At 47.0% G+C, this 22614-nt stretch overlaps 1 protein-coding gene across 2 annotated transcripts in view; it reads left to right on the top strand.

Annotated features, from left to right (window-relative positions):
* Positions 1 to 2526: 2526 nt before the first annotated feature.
* Positions 2527 to 22614, top strand: part of Baalc (BAALC binder of MAP3K1 and KLF4) — a 76507-nt gene continuing 56419 nt past the window's right edge. The window contains exon 1 of one of the 2 annotated variants that reach the window (XM_031359128.1): positions 2527 to 3062. In XM_031359128.1, coding sequence (XP_031214988.1) covers positions 2903 to 3062 — 160 coding nt within the window. In that variant the 5' untranslated portion in view covers positions 2527 to 2902. The remainder of the gene's footprint in view (positions 3063 to 22614) is intronic. The other variant, XM_031359127.1, reaches the window with a different exon arrangement.

Below are 22614 nucleotides of genomic sequence, written 5' to 3' on the forward strand. Positions count from 1 at the left end.
ACCCAGGATGCTGACCTTGAACTCCCCTTGTACCTGAGGATTACCTTGAACTGATATCATCCTGTCTCCATCTCCCAAGTACTTGGATTCCACACATGGACCATCACTCCTGGCTCCACATGGTGTTAGAGATTGACCTTGGGGCTTTATGCATGCTAGGTAAGGGCTTGAGCGGTGGAGTTACAACCTCAGACTTCCTTATTTGTCCTATTTGAGACAAGTGCTTGCTGTATAGTCCAGGCTAGCCTGGGACCCTCCATCCTCTTCCTTTAGCCTGCCATAAGTGAGGCTTATAGAAATGCAGTGCTGTGCCTGACTCCACAAGTCTTTCTCAGCTAGTTGGTGAACACAAGAACAGATTGTCTGCTCTGTAGGTTTCATGGGACAAACACTCTCTGAATCTTCGGTATTAAATATCAACAGGAAAAGAATCCTTGGAAAAAATAGAATCTTGCCCAGTAGATGATTATGTAGGAATGACAGGAAATTTTATTTGCAGGAAGCTCATCAGTAATACTATAAGAAGGGGAGGGAAAGGGAAATTGGAAAAATAAAGATGATTACCTTTACAAAACTTTAGCACTGTGCCAGCCAAACCCACAGAATTATCTTGTAATAACAACGATTTCTGGAGCGTTTTCTTTCAGAGAGATGCTATTGTGTCTCTTCACATGAGGGCAATGGCAGCAACAAGGAGTGCTTTCCACACACTGGACATTTGTCTAAGCCCTTTACAGATACTCACAGGACTACTTTCTGCATTTATAGTCACTGGAAGACCTCCCACTAGCCTCCATATCTAAAGCTCCCACTGCTTCCCAACAGAACTAACCTGAGGACTAAACCTTAATACCTGGGCCTTTGAGGGACCTTCCAGATCCAAATTATGGCAGGGCAGGTGTTTACAGAGCATGAACACACTGGGTCAAGGGATGATTCATATTCAGACATAATAGATTGTAATGGTGAAAGATTTCGTTGTGCTACTTAGAGTGGTAAATGGTTGTAACATGAACTGTTCATTGCATATAATCCTTTTGGACTCTAACTGCAGCCAGCTAAACAGGAAGAAAAATAAAACTGAAAAGGGAGACAACTACCTCTCCGCTCATCTGTTGTCTCTGGAGCTTTGCACCTCTAGTCCTCTCCTCCTTGGTATCTGGCCATCCTCTCATCTCCAAACACTTGCCAGACTACACTGGCCTCTCATTCATTCATGTTCATTCATTCTCCACCTGCTTTTTGAGCGACAGTTCCCTCCAGCAGATCTGACAAAGCTGGTGAGATGCAGCTTAAAGCCTTCCCTTGCTCTTCACCCTGCCCTTTTACAATAAAGCCAACCTCCCTTCCTTTGGTCTTTCCCCCTTTGCCTGGCTCCAGCCTGCCATACCTCACCGCATGCTCACATAGTTTCCTTTGCTCCCCAGGTCTCAGTTCCAGGGCCTTCTTTTGATTTTCTAGAACCTTCCAGCTCAAGCACTTCTGTTCTGGCCACTTGGCCTTGCTGCAGAAGTGAAGAGAACACAGGCTCTGTTAGAGCCCGAGAGGGGTTCTCTCTCCGAGAGGGGCTCTCTCTCTCTGAGAGGGGCTTTCTCTCTCTGAGAGGGGCTCTCTCTGTGAGAGGAGGCTCTTTTTTTCTTTTTAATATCATCATCAATTTGCTATTGGAGACTGAGCACAGGATCTCATGAAGACCCAAAATTCTTTTTATACCAAATTATTCAAGAGAGGAAGCAAAAGGTGTCAGAAGCCCTCTAATTTGCCACAGGCTGCGGGAGCCACCCATCCCAGGTAACTACACATCCTCTGTCCCAGAGGCAGAGAACAGGTTGCAGAATCCTGCTGGGGCAGCCCAGGCCTTGTCTGGAGTCTCCAAAGTCTACTCTCTACCTCATAGGCACTGGAAGTGCCTGCCACAGGGACCTGCGTGGAACCGTAGTCACTACAGAAGGCTGCTTTATTTATTTATTTATTTATTTATTTATTTATTTTTCGAGACAGGGTTTCTTTGTATAGCTCTTGCTATCCTGGAACTCACCCTGTAGACCAGGCTGGCCTCAAACTTAGAAATCTGCTTGCCTCTGCCTCCCATGTGCTAGGATTAAAGGCATGCACCACCACTGCCCGGCAGAAGGCTGCTTTACTCAGTAGGCATTCCCTGGAGTCCTCGCTGGTACATGGTCCTGGTGGTCTTTTGCTTTCTTGAGAACAGAATTCAGAAGATGGTGGAGTTACTGTCCTGGCAAGGGTGTTAGTGGCAAGTGTCTACGTGCACAGTCTGAAACCATGGGCCCTGCTTTCTATTCTGTAAGCAGGCACTGACTCTAACGTAACTTTCCGTGACAACTCTGCTCCCTATTTGCTAGTGTTGTTCATCCATTGCTTTTATAACAAGTGACCAGAAAACTTGGGGGGCTTCCTGTGAGCTTCAGAGCTACCCAGAACAGAAAGATGGTTTTGTAGAAGGATGGATGGGTAGACGGATGACTGGATCAGTGGGTGGATGCATGGGTGGACCGATGATGGATGGATGGATGGATGGGAGCCCAGGAGGTCGACTGAAGACTGAAGAGGGACCCCTTTCCTTCTTCCCACCACCTGTCTGCTATTCTGTAGCCCAGCCTCTGCCAGAACACTGAAGGGGGGACTGGCGGCTGGGCGGTGGGAGAGGCGAGGCTGAGGGGAGCTGGGGAAGGAGAGTGGAGAGGAGGAGGGCCTTGGAGGCAGAGAGGAGGGGCGGCGGGCTCCCGGGGAGCCTGGCGCTGGCAGCGGCTCTGGCGGTTAGGGGACCAATGTCGCTGCCGCCTCCTCCTTCTCGCCGGCCAGAGCTGCGTCGCCCGGGCTGAGCCGCAGCCGCAGCCGCGAGCCTAGCGGCCGCCGGGCGCGCCCGCAACCCGGGAGGATGGGCTGCGGCGGGAGCCGAGCCGATGCCATCGAGCCCCGCTACTACGAGAGCTGGACCCGGGAGACAGAGTCCACCTGGCTCACCTACACGGACTCGGACGCGCTACCCAGCGCCGCAGCCACGGACAGCGGCCCCGAGGCGGGCGGCCTGCACGCGGGTGAGTGAGCCCCGCGTCCCCGAGGCCCGGCTGCCTGCAGCGAGCCGGAGCTGCAGGGGAGCCCGGGGTAGCCAGGAACCCTATGGCTTGCTTGTGGGTGGGGTGACAGAGACAGAGGGACAGAGTAGGACGTGCCGGCTGACCAGCTGGCAGCCTCAAGCCCAGGAAGCCAGGTCAAGAAGAGCAGCTTCCCAGAGGACTGAGCTAACCCTTTGCATCACTGACAACATAACACTTCTTGGCTTCTGCCTACCAGCGCATAGGCATCAGCTCCCGGGGATGAGTGGGTGGGAGGGAGGACAGTCCACTTCACCCACAAACCTCAGCTCACCCCACGTTTCCCACCTGACCCGGTGGGCCTTTACCCGGCTTCGGTCCAGCTTCCCCTCTGGCCACCTGTGTACTCAATCGGGTGATTCTCCATGTACTGGGTGGGCTGCTTGTCTCACACCTTTGGTGTTTGAACAAGAATCACCTGGGTGGAATCTTGTCTCCTCCCCCACCCCTCCTGTTGGGAATGAGCTCCACTGCTGGTCTTCAAAATCCTAAGCTAGCTCAGGATTCAACGCATGCCTGCCCATCATCAGTTCTGCCCTCCAGCTCGCTTTTCCAAAGGGTTATGTCATAGGAAAGGACTTACCTCCTTATTCCCATATGCTTGGATGCTTGAAGCAAAACAGAAAAGGTTTTGACTATAAGTATTCTTGCCTAGGTCATTCCTTGGTCAGCAGAAATCTGACAAGGATATTCAGAGAACTTTGTGGTTTAGTCACACGTCAGGATTTGATTTTTAAGCAGACACTCACAAAAATATTGCAGAGGTAGATGCTGCTGAATTAGACTGACCTCTGACCCTATATGTGTTGGTGACATCAAAAGGAAAAACAATAAAACCTCACCACTTCTTAATGTAGACCAATATTTAGGTTTTTAAAGTTCTAACTGTTGCTTGATCCCATTGTGCTGGCATTACATTCATGTTGGGAATAGATGTTTTCATCTTTGGTACCAACACTTGCTCTTTTTATTTTTCTTTTAAGGACACCAAATGTGGGTATATCGTCCAGACTTGAGCTCTTGTGCTCAAGTATTCTTCCTTCTCAAGCTTGCCTCCACCCCCCACCCCATCCCCGCCCCAAGTAATGATGATAGGTATTAGTCTCCTCTGCTTGCCTGGAAAACTGTGGTGACACTGGATTTATTTTAAAATAGTTTGAGTCTCAGTGACCACAGTGGTTATTTCGTGCGGCCGCTGGGCTGGTATCCTGGTCTCCAGCAGGTTTCTAAATGATGTGCTGGCTGAATTCAGTGTCAGAAGGAGCATAAGACAGGAGCCTCTGAAGGTTTTGTAAATGTTAGCTGTGACAGCATTTCCAAGAAAGAGTCATACTTCTCTGCGGGGTCCAAGGCCAGGCAGTACTGCGAGGAAATAAGCTGGGTAAGATTCAACACACACACAAAAAAAACGACAAATGCTGCCTCGCAGAAGAGTTGTTTTGGTGGCACTGGGGGTGTGTGCACACGTGTGTGTGCTCACGCATGTGTGCATATATGTGCATCTGTGCTCATGCATGTGTGCATGTGTGTCTGTGTGTGCGTGCACATGTGTGTATGTGCACATGTGTGTATATGTGTTCATGCATGTGCACATGTCTTTACTGTATGGGTGTCAGAGTTGTTGCGGATAGGCTGAGTAAGCACTCACATGCTCCTCAACTCTTTCCCAACCCTTATTCATTATTCTCACTGTCTTTATATCATGAAGTTGCGTTCCCGCAACAGGTAAGGCATAAGACAGCCACACTCATTGATGGAACATTTCCAAACATGGGAACAGCCTTACAAGGTAGGCGGTGAGTCGAGGGAGGGGCTCAGTTCTAGTTCAGGGAGAGTGTCTTAGATGGCCAACATCTTTTTAATTTCCCTAGACCTTTCAGTCAGTAGAGGGACACTTCTGAAGATCAGAAGTGAACACCTTTTGCATGCACCTGAGTCCTGTGGAGTGACTGGTGTTGAGTGGGGACTGAAGAGGGCCTTGCTTGCTGTGGCTTTGCAGCCTGAAAATAATAAATAATCATTTTTAGTTAGAAAGTTACAAATCTGCTGGTTTTCTGCTCCCCCCCCCCCCGCCATAGCCAGGATTGCCCATTCTTTTTTCTTCCTCCCAGCCCCCCTGCCTCACGTGCCCCCTGTGGGAGCTTCTCTGGTGGACTTTATCGCATTGCCTACAGTGGCTGTGCTGTGTAGGAATCAGAATGTCGCTCTGTATAAAACAGTCATTTTCTGATGGAGATAGCCACATGGAAGAGAGTACAGTAGGTAATAACCAAGACGCCTTTGTCCTAGGATCTGGAACTGGCAAGGACCCTGGAGGCCATCTGTCCAGGGCATGGACTCTCAGAGGAGTTGTCCCCATTTGGAAATTCCTGCAACCACTTACCTCTAGTTTCCTCAGTACTCAAGAATCCCTCCTTCCTGGGGTCCTTGTCCCTCTTAGTGTCAAATGGGAGCTGCTTTTCTCGTGGCAACCTTAACTCCTCTGTCTTCTGTGCTCAGGGCACTGGTGACACTAGGTTGGGGTTCCGTGAGGGTTTTCTCCAGCAGGCTGAGAATCAACTGTTGAAGGTTTTTCCCCTAATGCGCAGGTGCTCAGTCTAACCTCGCTCCTCAGTTGCTTCAGCTTTTTCTATATTCTCCTCTGCTCTCTTCCTCAAAGTCTTTGCAATGGGACAGCCCTCAATCTGAGTCAGCTTTCTGGGGTTCTCCCAAGCGTCTTTCTGACCCTACAGCTTCCGCCATTTAAAAAAGTCTTTCCCCCAACTTTATCCCATTCTATGGAAACTTCCGGCTCAGCCTAAAGGTTCCATGGGCTCACCACATGCCATTTCCACAGCTGTATCTACGGAATGTCAAGCCTGGTTGCCTTAGCCGCTTACCTCAGTCGTCTCCCCGCTTCCAGACTGAGGGCGTGTCACATGACAAGCGATCCATCAGCATTTGATAAGAGCTCTGAGTTTTACTGTGGGTGGTGGGTGGCTTATTTTTACACCCGTTCCGCATCTGAGTCTCTTGCCGCCTCCCATCCCTCTCACTGACAATCGACCCCGAGGCTCTGTTTCCTGGTTTTGGAGGTTTGTTTCCAACAGCCAGCAGAATGCAGTTAAGATTTTAGGTTCCACCGTTAGCAGGTTGGAACTGAAAACTATAGCAGCCGATCCCCCTCATCTGCCTGCATTTCCAAACTCTATCGAAGTAGGAAATGGAGTCGGTCTGGCATGGACAGATGCTCATAAAATGGATATGCCGGACTGAGTTTTTTTCTTTTACCTCTGCTGAGGGAGGGGGGCTCCCCAAGGAGAGTGAGCGTCTGAGGTTGCCACACCTGCCTAGTGCAGCCTGTCCATGCATCAATAACTGCTTAGTCCCCAACTCCACTCCATCACAGTATTTATTTAAAATTACAAATGTCTCCCATAATTTTTTTTCCCTAACCCATTTAGAGAATAAAACACCTCAAAATTTTCTCAGCTAGTTCTTTATGGTTTTAAATAATGGTGTTATTACGGTAATTTGGTGAGTTTGGGCAAATGAATTACCCAAATAAGGTAGAAGACAAGGATATTTAGTTATTATCATTAGCCACCATTTACAGATGGCTTCTGAATGGTCAGGCACTGTAGTTGACACTATGCAAATCACCTCACTTAATGTGCACAATGAAGATGAGATAGGAACCATTGCCCCCATCGGGCTCCTCCTGTGTTGATAAGCCAGGGATAGAGGCTTGGAGTGTCCCAAGCAACGTCTCCATCCCAGAACTGAGATTCGGCTTTCTCTGACTGAGAAATATATTACTCTTTTTTTAAAAAAAGATTTATTTTATTTATTTTATGTGTATGAGTACACTGTAGCTGTACAGATGGCCATGAGCCATCATGTGTATGGTTGCTGGGAATTGAACTCAGGACCTCTGCCGGCCCCACTTGCCCTGGCCTGCTCCCTCCAGCCCCACTCTCTCCAGCATAATTCATTGTAGCTGTCTTCAGACACACCAGAAGAGGGCATCAGATCTCACTATGGATGGTTGTGAGCCACCATGTGGTTGCTGGGATTCAAACTCAGGACCTTCCAAAGAGCAGTCAGTGCTCTTACCCACTGAGCCATCTGTCCAGCCCAATACATTACTCTTAAATACTCTGAAATACATCCCTTCATCAATGGGGGTTGGTTTTGGAATTCTTGATTTTGCAGTTACTGGGATGCAAAGCCCAGCTTAAACTGTTGATAATCCAGTCCTACGTCAGGCAGCCTGGATGATAATCCAGTCTTACATCAGTCATGTATCGGATCCTCCTTTGGGTCGGAAGCTTCTTCCACCTCCGCAGAGTACCTTCCTCTGAGACTTCCTACTTCCTGTGCTTCCACCTGATGAAGTCCAGCCCTGTGGCATCATGTGTTGTGTAAACGGCTCTCTCAATCCCAGAGGAGCTGTTGATCTCCTATTTTGTCCAGGTTACATGCAACACTTTAAGCATCTTCTTGCCTTGTGTGGGCTTCACTAATTCTCTAATCACAGTACTCACGTTGTCCAAGTCCTTCCTTGACATGAGGCACCTTGGGTTGGAGCTAGGCTCTTGACATTTGTCTATGTGCACGTGTAGGAAAGTACAAGGGACATTCTGAAGTGACCCCATGAGTGCACTTGTCCAGCACAGGTAAACTCAGGCAAGGGCTTGTTTGTCTACACATTTCCTTGATGACTCACATTAAGTTTGTGATTAGTTAAAACTCTTAGATCTTTCTTTCTAAGTATCCTGTTGTATCAGGAGTAGAACGCTTTCTCTGCTATAGACCCAAAGCCTGAGACAGTGATTGGTATATAGATGGCACTCAATAAATATTGAACGATGACTTGTCCCTAACCCCATGAATCCTGTATTAACATGAGCGTGCTTCGTAACCCCGTTCCTGATGTTTGCATTTATTGTTGTAAAAATTCATCTTAGTGATTTCCAATTACTGCCTAGGTTTGTTCACGTTCATTCACCTTGACGACGCTGTGGAGAGAACATCTGAAGTCTTTGCTTTCCCATGGTTATAGACTGAACATGGAAGATACTTGTTTGTGTTTCCATTTGTGCAGTAGACACTTAGCACAGAGATAAGTAAGCCGTGTTTCTTTGTTTCAAGAGGTGAATAATAGATGAGAGATAGACACAGAAACACCAACCAGGTCGGCGTGGTCCACACTACAGGAAGAATTTAAGGGCTGAGTAGTTTGTTCTGCCTGGGGAATGACTGTGTACATAGAATGCAGAAGAACCAAGGAATGTGAGGAAGCCAGTGTTCCCAAGGCCCCTTCCAAACAGGAAAGGTGGAGAAAGGCAGCCTGGCTTTCCTGAGAGATGTCCTGAGAGAGACAGTCCTCGAGAGAACCTCCAACCTGTGTCTTCCTGTGCACAAATCCTCCCCGCAGTGCCAGCCCCATCTAGACCCCCTTACCTTGGCCTTAATGATTGCCTCATATCTGCCACCTTCACGGGTGATGGTTATGCAAGGTAAGGAACGGCTGGCTGAGCTGGGCTTGGGAGGGAGTGCTCTTCAATGAAAAACCTAAGAAGTTTATGTGTCCCCTTTCCCTGTAGACCCCAGAGAAGACTTTATCACTTCCCATCAGTTCTGAGACACATCCTTGTCTTCAGAGCTGAGACAATGGATTTCCAATGTTTGAGCTGGGCATTTGCTGCACTTCGTTGCAATAGCGTTAGCAAACTCATACTGATGTGTTGTGAACACAGACACCAGACTCTGGAACTAGTCAGAGGATTTCTAGTGTTTTCTCTTCCGTTTTCTTCCTTCCTCTGCTATTTAGATCTGAGTAGCATTGACTGAGCATCTACTGTATGTGTCTTTTTTTTTTTTTTTACATTGACTTAAATTACTCTACAAAATAACCTCACAGAGGTTGGAAGGGTAACTCAGTTAACAAATTGATTTGCTTAGCACTCTTACAGGAGACACAGACCAAAACCAGACCTATGTTGTCACCGCAGTGCTTTGGAGGTGGCTGGAGGAGGTTCAGGAGCTCATCCTTGACTACCCAGCAAATTCAAGATCAGGATGAGCTATGTGAGAGCCTGTCTCAAAAAACAATAAGAAAAACAAATAGGAGCTGGCTCATAAACTATTGTCACCATTTTTCAGGAGGAAGAAACTGAGGTTCAGTGGTTAACAGATTGTACAAGGTCAAGCAACCAGGAAACAGAGCAGCCTGACAGGAACTCAGGTCTCTCGCTTCTAAACCGAGGCAATGTCTGAGCTACAAGGAGGCTGGGATGTCTCAGTGGGGATTTCCAGCCCTCCTCTCCCTCATCTGTGTGGTGTGTTTTATATTATTAACCTCTTGGTGTGGGTGCCTCCTGCCAGTATCTATGTGACTAAGGACTGGGTTCCTGCAGCACTGTGGCACTGAGCAAGCCCCTCCCCATGCTTTGCTGGCCCTTGTGTGTCCATCTCTGAAGAGAGGCTCTGCAGGGGTGATTTCAGAGTTGTCCAGTCCTATTAAACGTCTCTGGGAAAAATAACACCATTTTTAGATTTAAAACAAACATATATTCCTTATAAAAATGAAGAAAGTTGGGGCTGAAGAGACAGCATTAGTTGTTGAGAGCAAGCGGGGCACAGGGCAGCTTTTCCAGAGGTTGGTTCTCAGCACCAACATCAGGCTGTAACGCCAGCTCCAGAGAGATACAACCTCTCTGATCTCAAAAGGTGCTTGCATTTATGTGCACACATATGCACACACTCACTCACATTTAAACTGTGTGTGTTAGGAGTGACTCTATTTTGGCAGGAGGAAGATCAAGGGATGAGTGAAAGGACTTTTCTTCCTTCTTTCAATCTTTTTCTTTCAGTATTAAGCAAAGGTAGTTAAGTGCAGCAAATATGCCCCGTGATAGGTACATCCGTGTATGTAACCACTCCATGCTCTGCAGAAGGAGCTCTGCTGTCTTACACACTTTTCCCCACCTGTTTTCTGGGAGGTGCAGTCTATGATATGGAAGCGTGATGATCTCTGTCTTAGTCAGGGTTTCTGTTGCTGTGATTAAACACTGACCAAAACAACTTAAGGAGGAAAGGGTTTGTTCAGCTTACACTTCCACATTTCTGTTCACCATCGAAGGTAGTCAGGACAGGAACTCAAACAGGGCAGGAAGCAGGAGGCAGGAACTGATGATGCAGAAGCCATGGAGGGAATGCTGCTTACTGGCTTGTTCGTCATGGCTTGCTCACACTACTTTCTTATAGAACTTATTGTCCCCTGCCAGGGATGGCATCACACACAATGTGGGCCCTCCCACATAAATCACTAATTAAAAAAATGACTTACAGGCTTGCCTATGGTTTGATCTTATGGATGCGCTTTTTAAAAAAGATTTATTTATTTTATTTATATGAGTACACTGTCACTGTCTTCATACACACCAGAAGAGAACATTGGATCCCATTACAGATGGGATCACCATGTGGTTGCTAGGAATTGAACTCAGGACCTCTGGAAGAACAGCCAATGCTCTTAACCACCAAGCTATCTCTCAAGCCTGTGGATACATTTTTAAAAATTGAGGTTCTCTGCTTTTAGATGACTTTAGCTTGTCAAGTTGACATTAAATGACCCAGTACAGCCTCTGTGTGTGCATGGGGTATAGTTGGAGGCATCAGCTCCATGTCTCAGATGCCCATGGAGTCGGGTAGGCTAGCTATTCTCTGTTCTATAGGACACAATTCCATCTATTCCAGGCACTGGGTCTCTGGGTCTCTCAGGACAGGGGTGGGATGCTATGCTTGGTCATGAGACTTTTGTGTAAGGAAACAAAGCTGGAAGCCCCATCAACTTTACAAATGGTGCAAATTCCCACAGACTCCGGGTTCAGCTAGTTTTTCTTCATGGTGATGCTGTGAGCCTTGGCTTTTCTTAATGTCTGCATTGGCATTTTAGTGGGCAGTTAGCTCAGCTGAGCTAGTGCTGTTAGCCTTTGAGTAGGATCCAACCAAGAACCTAGCCGTCTTCTCCAAACCACTGCCCTGTGCTTTGCTATAACCACACTCCCAGGACCACACAGACAGATGGACAAGGTCTTTCTCTTTAAGCATCCTGTACTTCCTCCCCACAGTACCAATGCAGCACGGTCAGTGGACTGTGACCCCAAGTCCTAAAACCTCTCCTCCTTCACCCAGAATCTTTCTTGTTGCTTTGCTTGAAGACAGCATAGTTATGTAGTCAGGAATCTGACTTTAACTGCAGGTAATAGTTGCATGACCTTGAGCCGCACATGGAGGTCTCAGCTATTGAGGCCTCAGCTATTCTGGGCTTCAGTTCTTCTCTGGTAGGATGGAAATCTCTGAAGAATTAACCAGTCACAGGGATGCTCAGAGTCTCAGCTCTGGCTGCATAGCCTATCACCCAGGACTTCTTTGTTTCCTCTTCTCAGCCTTGTCTGGGCTTATCATGCCAAGTCTTGGGTCACCCTGCTCCTCAGCTTCCTATACCTCATGTCTGAGCTGCTGGACGATGCTAGAGAGGGATTGAGTGATGATCTGTGCCTCTTGGAGTCTGGGAGGTTCGTGTCTCATCACTTCCCAGCAAGCCTCTTAGCTCTCTATTAGGGCGGTCCCCATCTCACAGCTTCAGTGTTAGGTACTCTTTTTCTCTGAATACCAAAAGAAATCAAATACATGCTGTGAATCATCTGATATTGCCTCCTGTCACCTATGTAAGAAAGAAATCATTATGGTCTGTTTTCAGTGTGAGCTGCATTTAGAGCTCACCAGTGATTCAGATAAGCATGAAACACAAGGCCCCTGCTTTCCCTGGCTAAGTGGCTGGCACCTGCTTGCCTGGGAACACTGTATTTTATGTCGAAAAGTTAGTCAGGCTGGTGGGCAGTGGTGGTGCATACCTTTAATCCCATCACTTTGGAGGCAGAGACAGGCAGATCTCTGAGTTCAAGGCCAGCCTGCCTTACAGATCGAGTTCCAGGATAGCCATAGCTATGCAGAGAAACCTTGTCTTGAGAAGAAAAGAAAGTTACAGACAATTTTCCATATAAGTGAACCCCTGTGTCAGGAAGAAGGGGGCATCCCAAGCCTCCAGAGAGAGGGGACTGTGCTAGGCTAGTGGGAAAGGTCAGAATTTACAGTGTACCAGTCTATGGGGAAGAAAGGGCGTGGATATTTTGTGATTAGGAATGGTAGAGCTCTGTTTTGTGCCAGATTGCTGTGTCAGTCATTTTGGCCATTGGTCCAGGCTGATCACTCCCCCTCCCCTCCCCCTCCCTCGTACAACCCCATCCGCACCCCTGCTTCTGCAGAACTGAAAACAAATGTCTCATTTTTGGTACTCTGAGTCTCCAGTACTCTTATCACAAAGTGAGGGCTCTTGTTTCCCTCGTAGCAACCTTTTTGCTGCTTCAGAGTTTAAAAAACATCTTTACCCTCCTCTCCTGCAGTCTGAGGAGAGGAGAGGAGAGGAGGCTAAGTTCACAGGCAAGGATGTTCAAAGTTGAAAGGCAAGCACACGGAAGACATTGTCTGCAGCCTGCCTCACCACCGTGGTCCACGTGAACCTCTGCACTGATCTCCTCCCACTGTGACCCTTGGCATTTATTTTTTTTTGTCACAGGGAGAACAATATCCACCCCCCTGCCCATCTCTTTGAGACAGGGTCCCACTGCATAGACCAGATTCCAGATTAACCTTGAACTCACCCCATGCTGCTTAAGTAAGTAATGGAGTCACAGGAATTATAGGTATGCAACCCTCAAGACGAGCAGAGAGAACAATCTTAAATGCAGGTCAGGTTCTGTTACTCTCTGTCAGTATTTTCTGATTGCTCCTCTTCTTTTGTTTTGTTTCTTTTGTTTTCTTTTCTTTTCCCTTCCTTCCTCCCTCCCTTCCTTCCTTCCCTCCCTCCCTTCCTTCCTCCTTCTCTCTCTCCCTTCCTCCTTCCCTCCCTCCCTTCCTTCCTCCTTCCCTCCCTCCCTTCTTTCTTCCCTCTCTTCCTTCCTTCTCTCCCTTCCTTCCTCTTTTTCTCCCTCCCTTCCTCCTTCCCTCCCTTCCTTCTTCCCTCCTTTACTTCTTCCCTCCCTCCCTTCCTCCTTCCCTCCCCCCTCCCTCTCTCCTTCCTTCCTTTCTCCACCCATTTCTCTCTGGCTCTCCAGGAATTCCCTCTATACACCAGGCTAGTCTCAAATTCAGAGATACACCTACCTCTGCCTCCCAAGTGCTGGGATTAAAAATGAGCACGACCATGCTGGGTTTGTGGAAGGTTCCTGCGCAGGGCCATGTTCCTGCTCAACCTGGAGGCTTCCATCAGGGAAGCTTCAGACAGCCAGCTGGCAAATTTTAAGAGCTGACTGCATTCCCTGTGGAAGTTACAAAATAAAAATTCCTTGCTTGTGGGCTTTAGTACATGAGGAAATCAGAAGGTTTGTAGAAAATACCAGGGCTGTTAGGAAAACTGGTTGCCATAACAACAGGACATGGCGTTGGTTACAAAGAAGCTGCAGTGGCCCATGAACCCTTCCTAGGAGGGATGCAGGTTTAAGGACTTGAAACAATAAGGTTTTCTGTAACCAAGGCCATGTTCAGTTATGTCCTCTGAGAATCCCTTTCCAGACAGTCAGGGTATAACTGGGGGTCAGATCTTCTGGTGGGGCTGATGAGGGATGAGTATGCATGCACACATGAATGCAGCTACTGTCTCCTGAGCATGGTTTGCACTCACTGTGTGCCTCTCCAATGCCAAACATCCCATGGTTATTATGTAACCACTTATCTCCATCTTACAGAACGGCAGAGGCAAAGAGGTGATGCGGCCTATCTACACGCATGCAGGCTGGAGGAGGCGCGAATGGTTTAGAACACAGGCCAGTCTCACTTGGAAGCCAGCAACCCTTCCTCTATGGCTGCTAGCCCTGCTCCTCATCACTGTTTACCAATCTATGAGAGCTTTTGGATTGGCCCCTTCCCAGCTCCATTCCAATGCCTTTCACTCTTGCTGGATGAAGTTTTGACTCAGCTGGGATTCTCAGAGGGTCATGACTCCCCCTTGCCCACTGAAGTCTTTCCTTCCAGCCTTGCCATCCAGTAGCCTCTCGGCAGGATCTCCCCACTCAGCTTGACCAGAGAGCTCTTAGGCTGCGGCTCTTGTACCACTGCCTGTGCCCCAAACACCTTCCATTCCTGCCCCCATGGCTAGTTACAAGCTCCCTGTCAATGCTGCTGCTGCTGGCTGTGAACTTATGGAGACCAGAGGGTGTAAACGTCTGTAAAGGCTAGAGGGTAAATATTTTAGGCTTGAGGGCCACATGATTTCTATGGTAGTTTCTTAACTTCTCATTTTTCAGTGCCTTCTCAGTCACAGACAACTCACAAATGAGCCTGTCTGTGTCCCAATGACAACACTTGTTTTTAATTTTAAAATGTTAACTACTTTTTATTCGCTCTCCTCTCTCCTTCCCTGATCTGTGTGTGTGTGTGTGTGTGTGTGTGTGTGTGTATGTATGTATGTATGTATGTATGTGCATGTGTATATGTGTGTGTACGTGTGTGTACATGTGTGTGTATGTGTGTGTATGTGTATGTGTGTGTATGTATGTATATATGTATGTATGTATGTGCATGTGTGTATGTGTGTGTATGTATGTGCATGTGTGTGTATGTGTGTGCATGTGTGTGTATGTATATGCATGTGTGTGTATGTGTGTATGTGTATGTGTGTGTGTGTGTGTGTGTGTGTGTGTGTGTGTGCGCGCAGGTGTCTGTAGAGGCCTGAAGAGGGTATTGGACCCCATGAGTCCAAAGTTACAGATGTTTGTGACATGTTTGCTGGGATCTAAACCCTGATCCTCATAATAGAGCAGCAAGCCTTCTCCGTGCCTGAGATGCCTTTCGAGCCTGGTTTTAAATTTTAAGCTAACTTTTACTTATTCAGCTCTTGTTTGTGTGTGTGTTGTGGGGAGCAGGGGTTAGAGGACAGTTTGTGGGAGCAGGCTCTCTCCTGTACCATATGAGTCCTGTGAGCTGGATTCAGTCATCAGGGTTCCACTCCAATGGCCATCCCACCAGTCTACTCTTGTCCTAGATGGATCTTTGGTGTTATTAGATCTCAGACTCTCTGCTTTTGAGGCCAAAGTTGGTGTAGAATATTGAAAAGAGACTAAGTTAGTCCCAGTCCTCAAAGATACTTCTAAAACCCTGCAAATACCAAATAGTCAATGCTATTTAATGACTGAAGAATGAGTAAATGAGATAAATTTATTGCTCACTTTGAAGGAAGTTTTACTTTTCTGTTTTTGAGAATTGGTTTTTATGGGTAGTCTTGCCTGGTCTGGAGTTTTTCTGTGTAGACCTGGCTGGTCTGGAGTTCTCTATGTAGACCAGGCTGGCCTCCAAACTCACAGAGTTCCACTTGCTTGTGTGAAAGAAGGAAGTTTTTGCAGGTTGCTAATGACTTCTGACAACATTAGGATGCTAAGGAATGCATATTAGAAACTATCACTCACATTATGCTCTTCATTTTCGAGACATCACGTGACAACACCCACAGTGGGGCAGGGGTGACCAAAGATTAATTTCATCACCTTTCTTCCTCTCAAGGGAGCTCTTCCTGCCTTGGGCTCCAGGGACTGGCAGACCTTTCTGCTCCTTCAGTTCAGGCCGCTGTTGACTGACAGCCTCAGGGGGAGCTGCTGTGGCTGTGGCCGTGGCCGTGGCCGTGGCTGTGGCTGTTTCTAGGTGGTCCTGATTCAGACAGCCTCCTTTCCCAGTGTGGAGTGTTGCTTCTTGCTGGTGAGTAGAATCAGCATCACCCCGTGTCCCTCTGAGCTGTGCTCACCTCTCCTTAACTGTCAGCCATGGCCACAGGCTGGAATGCCAAGCTGGGGGATTTTAGGAAGTCACTCCACGTCTGGTTGCTTCTGAGTCTGGGTAGTTGATGAATGGGGTTCTGTTCCTGTGTTTAGTTTTGTGAATTAGGTGTTTCTTTGCAGAAAAGGGGCTGCCAACCATTATGTAAGGCTTCAGGAAACACCCAGTGAATGTCCCAAAGAACTCATCAGCTAAATAGAAACTGCCGAACATTCTCACCAGCAAGAACCTGAGGTCTCAAATACGCCGGGGCTCTTCAGACCTATGTTTTTCTGTTTTGAATATGAATTAAAAATCCAGACACTGACTATTCTTGGTGTTGCAAATCCGGAAGTCCCAAATCTAAAGCCATATGCAAAGACCTGAAAAAAATGTAACAAAAAGGTGATATAACATGTACACACACACACACACACACACACACACACACACACACCCCAGAGATGATGAATTCAGTTGAGCAGCATGTTATTCTAGTAGAGTTGCTCAAATCAATTCTGTTACCTCTTAATCACAGTCTAAGGCATTTTAAAAAGCATTTCAAGCTCATATAAAGGCTGCAGAAATCGAAGCTATGCTCACATATTTCAAGAATATGTGAATTTGGAGATGAGTCTAATGGATCTCTACATGCCTATCACTCAGTGTGAACAACAAACCCAGGACAAATCTGGCCTCGTCTTTGCATTTGTCTCCCTTCACTTCTTGGGTTTTTTGGGAGAAAATTCTAGGAGACATGTAACTTTGTCATAAGTACATGTTAAGGGATAAAGGTTCTTTTACATTTTATTTATCATTTTAATTTAATTTGTGTGTATGTGTGTGTGTGTGTGTGTGTGAAGGGAGGTAGGCCACAGGAGTGTAATCCCCACAGGGGCCAGAGAGGAAGAGAAATCTCTCTGCAGACCTTACGCTGCTTTGAATCCCCGCTGGCCACATAGGAGAGTACTTTCCGGTTTCCCCATAGCCTTCTTTGAGAGCACGTGCTCTCAAACTCAGGGATTTTTCTCATCTTAGCAGGTGAGAAATTGTAGCTCAGTTTGTGTCAGTGTGCCTCTCCCGGAGTGATGTTGCTGCCTCTTCATATGATTATGGACGAACTGTCTTTTCTGGCTCTTGCATGAAGTGTGAGCTTGTCTCTAGGCTCCATCTTTTGATAGAATTTATTAGCTGCAAATATTCACCCTTTGAGGATGGATGACTGAGGCATTTTGAAAAGCAGGACATCACTCAGATCATTTGGTGGATAGACCTGATGGGGTGCTGTCCTCATACAGCACAGCTGGGCTGGCTGGCACCGTCTCTTGGCGGTGCCAGAGCCTCTCCATATGGCCTTCTGGCACAGGCCAGTGCAGGCTCCCTGTAGCACTGCAGCCCAAGGGCAGTTAGCTTGTGATATAAGTGCAAGGGCTGTCAGGGTGTGTCCCTGTTAGTAAGGTAGAGCTGCCTTGCCTGGGATCTTGGTTACAAGTGAGAGTAACTAGACTCCAATCCTTGATCAAGGTGTGGCAAGCTTCGAAGAAAACATGGTGGCTTGAGAACTGTGAGGGAGCTTCGACTTTTCTCTATAATTCGACCTGCTGCTATTTCACTGGTGAGATATGGAAATTCCTGAGTTAGAAACAAAAGACTTTATTGCTATGAAGGAGCACATTTCTTTAGGGTTAGCTCGTTTGCACAAGCCAGCTTTCTCAGGGAGTGTGTGTGTGTGTGTGTGTGTGTGTGTGTATGTGTGTGTGTGCAAGTATGTGGGTGATCTATGTGTGGGGTATGCATCTGTGCAGTTGGATGTGTGTAGTGTGTGCATGTGTGCGCATGTATGTGGTGGGTGTGTGAGTACTTCTTTGCCTTTGGTGTGTGTATGTGCATATGTTCATAGGCACTTGTGTGTGCATGTGTGTGTTTGTGTGTGTCAGGGTGCTGAGGCTACATGTCCTGGTGGATTCCTGCATAGGTATTACAGGAGACTGCTGTTCCTTCCACTCTGTTGACTCTCTTCCTCACAGTTGCTTATACCTGTGACCCTAAAGAGACTGACCTGTTCTCTGTATCCTGCTCCATTTGCTTCTTTCAGACATCACTTCTGTTACCGCGTGTGGTTAGTCTTGTGTACATGGGCTCAGTTCTGCCCATCCATGGCAGGCAGAGTTTCTTTGGGCTCATTTCCATCAACCTGTCAGAAGCTTGTAGCAACACCATTTGGTCAAGTTCATTTTCCCACTTCCTCCCCAGCTTCACTACACCTCTGGCCTGTGTAGTCATCTTTTGGTGTTCCCCTTTCTGTTCCTGCAGATCTCCCCCAGATTTCTGGGATGCTTCAGGCCATCTCCCTACTCTTCCTGATTCACCAGGCCTACTCTCAAGGAACTCATCTACACTGGCCATCTGCTAGTGGATTCCCCATCCTATTACCAACTGTACTTGTGACTATTGTGAGGTACCAGGTGCCTCAAGTCCACCCAATTCCCTTTGCAGCCTGGCCCCTGCACTGGGTTGATGGCATAGACAGTCTATAAGGCACTAAATATACATTCATTTTCTTCTCAGCACAAAATGCATCACTAGCATGGGGCACACCTGTCTCAAAAGGCAATTTGGCAATTCTGGCTTGTATAAACCAGGCAAATGCCCTTCCACTGGACTATGTCATTAAGTCCCAGACCTTGCTGCTTTGAGATGTGTAGCTCAGGCTCACATCTGTAATGAAAGCATATACAGTTTAGTAGCTATTCCAGCTAACTGCATGGCCAAACATAAAACATGATGGATTTCCTAACTGTATGCATAAACGTCTAATTTTTTGTTTGTTTGATTGATTTAATTTCGTTATTTTCAGTCTTGGAGGTTAAACATGAGGCTTTGCCCATTCTTGACAAACATAGCAATCTACCACTGAGCTCTATTCTGGGCTAACTATGCATTTTTATGAATTGTCATAGCTAGAAGACTTCTGGTTCTACTAGTTTCTGGAATCCCTCCTTGCTTGCTTCCTTCCTCTCTCTGTTGCCTCAGTCTCACAGCTTCTCCACATGTAACATCTTCCCTTTGTTGTTTTCACTGTATGGTACAAGTTTCCCACAGCCACACTCTTTGTAAAGCTTCCCCAGGTTTTCCATGTATGGACTAATCTGTTCCCCATCAGCCTGCTCTATTTGGTTCTTTCAGACATCACTTCTGTTGCGTGTGGTTAGTCTTGTGTACATGAGCTCAGCTCTGCCCGTCCATGGCAAGCAGAGTTTCTTTGGGACAGAAATTGTGTGGTATTCATTGTCTCTTGTGAGAGCTTGAAAGAAGCGGAGACCTTTTAACTTTTTCCGAGACCTTCATCCACTTTGTCACCCATCTCATGCTTGAACATAATGGCTGGCTGCTTGGCAACAGAACTGTGGGATTTCAGGCATGTGTGTCTGTGCAGCTGCAGACCAGAGCTTTGTAACCTTAGGACTGTGTGGTCTCAGTCTGCATGGCTTCATGATGGGTGGCTGCAGAGTTCTGACAGAAACCTCTCCCTTTGTCCCCTGTGGAGTTTGCCGCAGCTTCCATCAGCATCTGAAGCAAATGGTGTTGTCCACAGGAAGACCACAGCTGCTGGTGAGACTGGAGCAAATGCACTGACAGGATTAAGAATTCTTAACTAGCCGGGCGGTAGTGGCGCACGCATTTAATCCCAGCACTTGGGAGGCAGAGGCAGGTGGATTTCTTAGTTCTAGGCTAGCCTGCTCTACAAAGTTGAGTTCCAGGACAGCCAGGGCTATACAGAGAAACTCTGTCTTGAAAACAAACAAACAAACAAACAAAAAAACCCCAAGCAACCAACCAAACAAAAAAGAATCCTTAACTATTCTGGGCCATGGTGGTGCACACCATTAATCCTGGCACTCTCAAGGCAGAGGTGGTCGGATCTCTGAGTTTGAGGCCAGCCTGGTCCACAGAGTGAGATCCAGGAATAGCCAGGGTTCCATAGAGAAAATCTGTCTTGAAAAATCAACCAACCAACCAACCTAACAAACAAACAAAAAAGAATTCTTAACTACCACCATGTAGCAGGAACCCAAGGTAGCCAAGGCTGCCCCGAGCCTTCCGGGCTCCTCCCTTCTCCACCTGTTACGTTGGTTATACACACATGTGGAAAATAAAGGGATGATGAAGCTACAGAGAAATCCTGTTCAGGTTTAGAGTGTAGCACGGTAGGTAGACTGCAGAGAGCTCAGCTGGGAGCTTAGGGGTATGCTTGAGTAGTATGCTCTGATTCTTAGCACTGAATAAAACAGGCATGGTGGTGCAAGTTGATAATCCTAGCACTTGGGAGGTAGAGGAAGAGGATGAGTAGCTCAAGATGGGGCCTGGAGAGATGGCTTGATCAGTAAAGTGTCTGCCATGCAAAGATTCAGACCTGGGTTAGCACCCCTGGTAACCACGTAACAGTCTGGTGTGGTTGTAGTAGTGTCTGTAAGCCTAGCCTAGGGAGCACAGAGGCAGGGGGACCCCTGGGATTTGCTGCCTGGCCAGTCATTGAGCTCTCAGAGTTCAGTGAGATCCTGTCTCAAAAAGGTAAGGACTCAAGACCCAAGTGCCTCATGGTCTTGCTTGCAGCCACAGAAACGAATGCACTTTCTTACTTTTAAAAGGGGAATTCTTTTTATTCTTTTTTTATTAGATATTTTCTTTATTTACATGTCATATGATATCTCCTTTCCTAGTTTCCCCTCTGAAAAAAAAAGAAAAAAAATTAAAATTAAAAAAAATAAAAAGTAGCCAGGTGGTGGTGGCACACGCCTTTAATCCCAGCAATTGGGAGTCAGAGGCAGGCGGATTTCTGAGTTCGAGGCCAGCCTGGTCTACAGAGTGAGTTCGAGGACAGCCAGGGCTACACAGAGAAACCCTGTCTCTAAAAACAAAATCAAAACAAAACAAAACAAACAAAAACAAAAACAAAAACAAACCCCTGTTCCCTTCCCCCTCGCCTCCCACCCTTTCCTGCTTACTGGACCTGGCATTCCCCTACACTGAGGCATAGAACCTTCACAGGGCCAAGGGCCCATTGATGACCGACTTGGCCATCCTCTGCTATACATATGATGCTGGAGCCATTAGTCCCACCATGTGTACTCTTTGGTTGGTGGTTTAGTCTTTGGGAGCTCTGAGGGTACTAATTAGTTCATATTGTTGTTCATTCTAAGGGGCTGCAAACCCTTCAGGTCCTTGGGTCCTTTCTCTAGCTCCTTCATTGGGGACCCTGTGCTCAGTCCAATGGATGACTGTGAGCCTCCACTTCTGTATTAGTCAGGCACTGGCAGAGCCTCTCAGGAGACAGCTATATCAGGCTCCTGTCAGCCAGCACTTGCTGGCATCCACAATAGTGTCTGGGTTTGATGACTGAATATGGGAAGGATTCCCAGGTGGAGCAGTCTCTGGATTGTCCTTCCTTCAGTCTCTGCTCCATAGTTTGTCTCTGCAACTCTTTCCATGGGTATTTTGTTCCCCCTTTTAAGAAGGAACATAGTATCCACATTTTGGTCTTCCTTCTTCTTGAGTTTCTTGTAATTTGTGGATTGTACTTTGTGTATCCCGATCTTCTGGGCTAATATCCACTTATCAGAGAATGTATACCATGTGTGTTCTTTTGTGATCGGGTTACCTCACTCAGGATGATATTCTCCAGATCCATCCATTTCCCTAAGAATTGCATAAATTCATTGTTTTTAATAGCTGAGTAGAACTTCATTGTGTAGATGTACCACATTTTCTGTATCCATTCCTCTGTTGAGGGACATCTGGGTTGTTTCCAGTTTCTGGCTATCATAAATAAGGCTGCTATGAACATGCTGGAACATGTGTCCTTATTACATGTTGGAACATCTTCTGGGTAAATGCCTAGGAGTGGTATAGCTGGGTCCGGGGAATTTGTTTTTTGACCAACAAGTACTTTGATATTTTCTTTACTCCTGCTACTTTTCTAACTATATTGTAAGACCCATTAAGCAACATGGCATCCCTATGCAGTTAGGATGTCTCCACTCAACAGATGAAGCCCCTGAGTCCTCTCTGTGCTGTTTTTTTTTAAAATAATATTTTGAGTACCTGGGTGTAAACTGAATGGCATAATCATGTGAAGGACCTATCAAGTGCCAGTCTCTGTCATGCCTGCAGCTGTGGCCCTGGGGTCCTCATCATCTTGCTCAGCATATGGCATAGGAGCTCACCTCTTCACACTTCTGTCATAATTGAGGTTTTATTGCTGTGACGACACCATGACCAAGGCAGCTCTTATAGAAGCAAACATTTCATTGGGGCTGGCTGACCGGTCTAGATTTCCACCATGATCATCATGGTGGAAAGCGTGACCGTATGCAGGTAGACTTGGTGCTGGAGGATGCGAGAGTCCTACATCTTTATCCACAGACAGCAGAAGGAGACTGTCCCCTTCAGGCAGCCAAGAGGAGACTCTCTTCTGTGCTGTGCAAAGCCCAGATCATAGGAGACCTCAAAGTCCACCTACACAGCCACAGCGACACACTTTCTTCAATAAGGCCACACCTCCTAATAGTGCCATTCCCTATGGGTCAAAAATTCAAACACATGAATCTATGGGAGCCAAATGTGTTCAAACCACCACAGCTCC

This window comes from Mastomys coucha, unplaced genomic scaffold, assembly GCF_008632895.1.
Source record: "Mastomys coucha isolate ucsf_1 unplaced genomic scaffold, UCSF_Mcou_1 pScaffold7, whole genome shotgun sequence".
NCBI lineage: Eukaryota > Metazoa > Chordata > Mammalia > Rodentia > Muridae > Mastomys > Mastomys coucha.